The sequence below is a fragment of the Tinamus guttatus genome, unplaced genomic scaffold (assembly GCF_059628265.1).
Source record: "Tinamus guttatus ecotype Peru unplaced genomic scaffold, ASM5962826v1 Tinamus_guttatus_pri_ptg000327l, whole genome shotgun sequence".
NCBI classification, from domain to species: domain Eukaryota; kingdom Metazoa; phylum Chordata; class Aves; order Tinamiformes; family Tinamidae; genus Tinamus; species Tinamus guttatus.
The window spans coordinates 7502975-7510441 of NW_028288861.1; the positions used below are offsets into that span (position 1 = coordinate 7502975).

General features: G+C 48.2%; 1 protein-coding gene across 1 annotated transcript; it reads right to left on the bottom strand.

Moving 5' to 3' along the window:
• Positions 1 to 467: 467 nt before the first annotated feature.
• Positions 468 to 1691, bottom strand: CLEC14A (C-type lectin domain containing 14A). The gene has a single exon (XM_088529368.1). The coding sequence runs from the start codon at positions 1689 to 1691 to the stop codon at positions 474 to 476; it is 1218 nt and encodes a 405-aa protein (XP_088385494.1). The 3' UTR covers positions 468 to 473.
• Between the last annotated feature and the right edge of the window lie 5776 nt (positions 1692 to 7467).

Sequence of the window (7467 nt, forward strand, 5' to 3'; positions counted from 1 at the left end):
TGAAAAGAGTGTGGGTCACAGTTCCCTCCAAAATTACGGCAGTTTATGTCTTCAAATGGTTCAGCAATTACGAATGAAAGCCTCGGAGAGCCACTCAGGCAAGGAGTCACTTCAAAGTTAAAAGGCACGGGTGGCCAAAATGTTCCATTTTACAGTTGTTTCAAGTAAGATCCCCAAAGCAGCACCGTTCAGAGGTGCAGAGCTGCAGGCAATCAGTACTTCTGCAGAGCAGCACTAGTCTTCACCTGTATCTTAACTTCTGTCAGCACCTGGATAGCTGCTTTTCGGTCTGCCGGAAGCTCCTGACGAAGCAAACGCCTCCAGTCCCTGCAAAGCGCGGCTCACACGAGCGGCCAGCAAGCCCCGTCGGACAATCTCCGCCGTGACGCCTGTCAAAGTCCTGCTCCGCAGAGACCCCCCGACGCCTCTTCCTCCTCCCCGGGCCGGGGCCGGGGCCGCCCCCCCGGGCCCCGCTAGTCGCCTCCCGCGGCCCCGCGCTGCTCCGCGGAGGCCGCCTCCGTCTCGCTCGCCGGCGGCTCCTTGTGCTCGCGGCCCGCGGCCTTGTGGTTGAAGCAGAGCCTGAAGACCCCCAGGACGGTCATGACCAGGATCACGAGCACCACCACGGCGACCGTCACCAGGATGAAGACGTAGTTGGAGGAGGACGAGCCGGGGGGGGCGGCCGGTGGAGGCGCCGTCTTCCGCTCGGTGGCGGCGTCGGTGGCGGGGGACCCCGCGGAGTCGCGGGGTGTCGGGGTGAAGAGGCGGCCGCTCGAGGCGGCGGGGGCCGAGGGGGCGGCTCGGGAGGCGGCGGGGGCTGCGCAGAGCCCGCCGTCCCGCCCGCCCGGGGCGCACACGCAGGCGAAGGCGCCGTCGGCGTCGCGGCACTCGGCGGCGTCGGCGCAGCGGCCGCTCTCGGGGCGCACGTAGCCGAAGGGACAGGGGCACACGGGCTCCTGGACGCCTCTCCACGCGAAGGCGCCGTCGCGCTCCGCCTCGCACGTGAGGCGCACGACGCCCCGCGGGCCGGGACACGCCACGGCGAGCACGGTGCCCGGCGGGCTGGGCCCGGGCTCGGCGCTGCGCTCGCCGAAGGGCAGGCGGTAGTCGAGGCCGAGGGCGCCGGCGGGGCGCAGGGCAGCACAGGCGCCCTCGTACCGGTACTTACAGACGTAGCCATGGCTCTGGCGCTGGCACGGCCGCTCCTTCCAGCCCCAGGCGGCGCCCGGCGCCAGCAGCAGCCCCGCGCAGCGCGCCGTGAGGCACGAGCGCGCCGGCTCCTTGGCCCAGCGGCCCAGCGCGGCGGGGACGTGGCGCGGGGCCGCGGCGCCGCCCGCCTCCCACGAGAAGCCGCGCAGCGGCTCGGCCGCGTCCGTGCACGCCGAGGCGTTGCGCCTGAGGCCCAGCCAGAAGAACGAGGCGCCGGGCCCGCCGGCCACGGCCGCCAGCAGCGCCGCCACGAGCCGCAGCTCGGGCTCGCCGTCCAGCCAGGCGAGCGCGCCGCGGCGGCGGGCGCAGGCGCTGCGCGCCTCGGCGTACGAGCCGTTGGCCCGGTGGGCACTGAAGCAGGCGCCGGTGGCCAGGCAGCCGCCCGCGCTGCCGCCGGGCTGCGGGGGCTGCGCCGGGGCGCCCGCGGCCGCCAAAAGCAGCAGCAGCAGCGGGAGGAGGCAGCGCGGCCCCGCGCGGCTCATGGTGCCGTGGGCGCGGGGCTGCCCGGGCGTCACTCAGTGCGGAGCCCTCCCACGGCCCGGCCCGGCCCGGCCCGAGGAAACGTGTCGGGAACCCCGTCACGGAGCCCCGGCGCGGCCTTGGCCGCCCTCATTTGTTGGCGCGAGGTGACCAGCAGCGCAGGAAGCGCCCGCCCGGCCCCGGCCGCAGGGCTTCGGAAGAGGCGGGTGGGAAATCCCAGCTTTTGGCCGTCAATCCCAAGGGCGAGGAGGTAGCCCGGGGCTCGGGGCCGCAGCAGTGGAGATGGTGCCCGCAGGCATCAGCGCTGGTGCACGTCGAGGAGATGCCCGGTGCCCCACACACTGCTCCTGTCTCCTCACCCTGGCACGCGCAGTCTGAGGTGGGCTTGGTTTAAGAACATTTTCCTTACAGAAATCAAGTTTTCCATCAAGCTGAATAGTGCAACCCTTCAGTTCCCGTTCCTTAAGGGAGCTTAATGCTTCATAAAATCGGTTTGGCTTACCGGTTTCAAGCAAACCGGTTTAAATGCATCTTACATGAGGATCTGTACTAGTTTTTGGTAGATTGCTTTTAAATAAATTTAGCTGATCTATTGCAGTTATTTCTTTGTAGACACTTTATAAATGCCTCACTTTTATGCTCCTTGCTGTAAGAGCTGATATCTCTGCTGCTCTCTGGTATGCGTGTTCAGGTATAGCACACACCTGGGCCTTTCTCCAGGGCTTTTTATGCAACGTAAGTCTACAAGCATTTCATTTTCTAGCTCACTTTGGAGGGATCCATAGCCATGACTAGAGTTTCATATATGTGATGTTCTACAAATTGCTAGTGTGTGGATACCTAGAAAAAGCAAATAAAAAAGGGGGGACATCTGTGTGGAATTTTAAAAAGTCCATTAGTAGCTGCTATATCTTAAGAGAGTAAGTTCTGCAGTCTTGGATACAGGCTCCAAGTAGACTCAGACACCTGCACAAAGTATCTGCGCTGTTACAGTAGATTAGTAGGCTCTACTAGTTAAAATTTTGTAATAAAGCAAAAAAAAAACCTGTTGATTTAATTCTAGAAGAAATCAGAAATTTCCTCCAGAAATCAAGGTGTATAGATTCACTATAGACTTCATAATGTAGCCACAGAAGTCACAGTCTGCAGCGCTGCAGCACCTGCCTTTTCTGAGCTCTGCTGCCCATAAAGATCTCACTCCCCAGGACACAGAGAGAGGTGCCAAATAATGTGCTTGTGTGGAGGAGCACAGGGCATCCCTTGCTGTCTCTGCTTGTACTCCCAGCTGGAAAGATGCAGAACAGTTGGCATCTATGGTCTGTATGACCAGATGCTGTTCCATTTTGCATCTAGAAGCCGTATCATGAGATACCTGATTTTCCTTTGGGTCTAGCCCTAAGTTAACCTAATCAAAATCAACTGTTCCCTTAGTCCTTTGATGTTTCTCGATCATACATAAAGGCAGTGCCCTTGCCCTGTCAAGTTCATTCCTTGAGCCCTTTCCCCTCAGATATTGTTGATGGATTGGGAGAGAAGAGAGGCAGTTGCATGGGAGAGGCAGAGCTCTACTGCTGTCTCCTTGTCAGCCTACACTGACAGGACTTGGCCACCAATGAACCTGTTGTGCTACATCACCATTTTGTTTTCTCTTTCAGAACACGATGAATTTATTGTAGGTGAATAGAAACAAGCCTGCATAAACAGAACAAATAGAAGCAACAAAACATCTTCAGTCCGCACTTCACACTTATTCTTAAAGCTCTGTCCCTAGGGATGGGAATGCAGTTCAGCCTCAAAAACATCTGCTCCCTGGCTTCTCTTTTAGACTGTCAGTAAGCACATGATTAGAGCCATCCGTGATGGCCTATCTACCACATATTTGACCGATACTAGCAACTCATTTCACACAGGCCATGACTTTAATTTCCTAGGCTATATTTGAACCAGCAATTTAGAAATGACAGGTTAGTCACCAGTGCCTCAGGCATTTAAGAGGAACTCACAACAAACAGAAATATGAAAACATGTAAGTGACAAAGCCAAAGGCTTTAACCGCAGAAAATCAGACGTGGTGACTACGCATCTGCCTGATCTGCCTATCTACCTGCGTTTTTCCCTGCAGTCGTCCCCAAGAATCCTGCAGAGTAGAATCATTTAATGGTCTACTAGATGTCCAGAAAACATCTTTACCTCTGTTTTTGAATGTTCCATTTTAAGTAAATAAATGATAAAAAAAAAATCTATTTCATCAATTGTCTTCATGGGGCTTTTCCTGAAGAGTTCCTTTCTTGAATGAGAACATCAGCTACTCAGAAATCCTGCTATCAGTCACACTGGGATGCATTAAACTTTCTATGTAAGGAAGACATTATGTGAACGTTATATAGCTAATCAATGTATAAGTCATAATGTAGCTGTTTTGTGCAATGGTAAAAAACTTATCACTTTAGCTGTAGCCTTTGTTTTGGAGCAAGTGTCCTTAGACTTCTGCGTGTCAGATCTCAGCCTTTGGAAAATCATGACTTTCTTAAACTGGAAGTGAGAGCCTGTCGATTTTTCTTTTGTTACATGGTTATATCACAGAATCACAGAATGGCTGAGGTTGGAAGGGACCTCTAGAGATCGTCTAGTCCAACCCCCCGCTTGAGCAGGAACACCTAGAGCATGTGACACAGGGTCGCATCCAGGCTTCCCATCAGCTGTCTCTCTCAAAGTTCATTAAAATGTTTTGACTAATGAATAATGAGAAAAGTGCTGAATTAGTAAAACTTCTTTTCTTTTTTAGGATGGCTACTTCCTTACATTTTTATGTAGCAAATTAAAACTATTCTTTTTGTGCTTAACCAGTGAATTTGTCGGCCATATGCAAGCACATGCCTCACAACTGGTAGAGCTTAAGGGGATATATTTTCATTAGAAGAAGGCTCCCAGAGAGATCCAGCAACCTGCTCTTACTAGCAGCTATATTTTGCTTTGCAGAGGCAGAAGAGATGGATGGTGCAATAATAGGGATCTGCCCGGCTATGCAGGCGATAATTAAAATGATTGCATAACACTGTAATGCTTAGGGAATCCATAAAGTGCCTGAACTGCCTGGTGATGCTTCTTGTTCCCAAAGGGAATACAGACCCTCCTAGTACATCTTTAAGTCAGTGAGAATTGCTTCATTTATTGAGTGTGCTGGGATTTCTCCCAAATTTGACTGTATTCAACGATAGAACAACTTGCAACAGGGAATAAAAATGCCAGGTGCAGTCTCACATGTTTTTAGTAGTTCACAGGAAACAGAAAAAGAAATGAAAATGAGAGTTTCTGTCCTACTGCAACAACTTCCTTCATCCCAAGAAGTTAATTATTCGTTTCTCAAAAGGACTCCACAGATAACAACGTTCACTTACACAGTTTGGAAAAGATAACCCAGACGGGGTCCTGAAAGTTGCTGCCTACTGTAATACCTACTTCCAATGATATTACCATAGAGCTACAGGAGTTTCCAAAATTAAGGCATAGTATTTGACTGCTCTTATGAACAGAGTGATTTATCTTTTGCATTTATGACATGGACATAAAATAGAACTAATCCTGACCTGTTTAAGAGACTCAATGCACAAACAAAAACATGCTAATGTAGCTTTACACACTATGCATGCATTACCCCTAGCTAGTTACCATGTAAAGAATATATACAGTTCTTTGATTTTGAACATATCCCTATAGGCAGCTATAGAGGATGCACTGAATGGTGATGGGTGTTCACATACTTAAAATTACTTGTGGCTCAAAAGCCATACTTAAAAGGCATTATTATTGGAATGAGTCTGACACTTCATATGTCTCATATCCTTTCTGTTCCACTGGGATTTTATCTGAAGCTAAGTCACAGATTTCAAAGGGCTCGGAAAATGTGTGTCATTCTGCTGACCTCCCAACCTAAGAAAAAAACTACCAAATGAGAGATTAATTGTGTTTTACCTACATTATATCATAAGTTTTTAAATCCTCAAAACCAACGTGTTTTGACCTAAACAGAATTAATTTGGTAAATTAATGAATTTTCATTTAAAGTGAGAAACTCACCACTTTTATTAACTTCCTATAGAAATGCAATTACACAACAAACCGCCAGATTATTTGACATGAGGCAAAATTTCCTAGGGAAATAAAGTTAAATAGCAGGAAAGCTAGTGGCAAAGTGATGATTTCACTTCCTGGCATTTTGCCCAGACTGGCCCTCTAAGAGAATGTCTTGAAGTATTTGGTTGAGAAAGGGCAAGAAATACAGACCAGTGAGAATAAATTCAAGAGAGAGCAGCTGTGAGATGGGGAGGCAGCAGATGCTTGTCTACATGAGCAGTCAATTCATAATGAAAAATTGAAAGGAAGGAAGAATATTCTGAGTGTAGTGAAATTATTGTTTTCTTGGAGGCTATATGAGGTAAACATGTCTTTTATGGCAGTATCTATTGCTGTTCTTTTGTGAGACTGGCCACTCAAAAAGGGTTTTCCTTCACTTTACCAATGCTTCTTTCCCCTCTTCCCTTTATAATCTCCTTTCTTGAAGCATTTTCATCTCCAAAAGGTGTAATATTTTAAATGCTTTTCATTAGTTGAATTTTTTTTATGTGCCATAAAAGGGGAGAAGATTTCAGAGGACCCGTATGGCAAACAGGTGCTTTCCTGTCTTGCTTTTCAGAACAGAGGTGTTAGTCCTTGTCTAGTTAAAACAGGAAAATTAAAATCACGCTTTGCTAAAGAAATATTTACTGAAAATCATTTATGGCCATTGCCATTGCAATGGCTAAGTGGTAGGCGTGTAGTACTTGCATTTCTTTCATGCTGAGGTTAAAGTCCTAGCAACACTAGCAGCACTGACAATCTTTTACAATTTAAATGAAATAAAAATCTCTGTTATGACATTCAAGTGTTTTTTTTTTTTTTCCCCCTCCAAACAAAGTCTTAAAAGTTCAGGTCTGTCGGTGCTGACGGCATTGAAGACCATCTGTTTCCATGAAGAATAAACTAATCTCTATTAAGCAAACTCATTTTAGAAGAGACTTGCACTGGCAATGTGTTGGCACCTGTGCTTTCGCATGGCAGAATTGTTCTACGTTTTCATCTACAAACAAGTTTTATGTTATTATGATTATGTTATTATGATTATTGTAATGCTATTTTTGTATTATGATTGTTTCTAAGGCTCTGGTTTCCTCGTATTATTATTCACATTAGATTGTATAACATAAGCATCTGTAAAGATACAATCTTTGTATAGCAGATACTAAAATCTCAGGTTTACAGACAACATGTAAACATTATATGTCTCTAGTAGAGCTATGCGAATGGACTTCCACCTGACCATGCAACTAATCCATTCTGCCGTGTGTATGCAAACGCGTATCTGGCCTCTTTTGCCTGCATCCAAACATCTGTGATAATTTGTCCCCTTACATTATAAGGATCCTTGAGAAAGGCAGGCAATCTATTCATATTACAAAACAAAGCCCTAACTATTATATAACTTTAAAAAGTCCATCTAATCATATTTAAAATAAGCTGCAAATAATAGTTTGTGAGAATAAAAAGCAGCCTGACAAACTGCCCTTGAAGACTGTTACTGTGCACACGTCTTCCATCAAAGGAGCGACTGTATTGTAGCCACCATATATTTTATTTAATTTCACAGTGCAAGAGTCACAGCAATCTATTCCTCAGTGTTCATCGGATATAGCCTAATGGGAGGGAGAGACTAGAACCTGCCGGAATTTATTTGAGGCAGCA

Coding starts and splice junctions, on each gene's coding strand:
- CLEC14A (XM_088529368.1), bottom strand. CDS start 1,691: ATGAGCCGCGCGGGGCCGCGCTGCCTCCTCCCGCTGCTGCTGCTGCTT.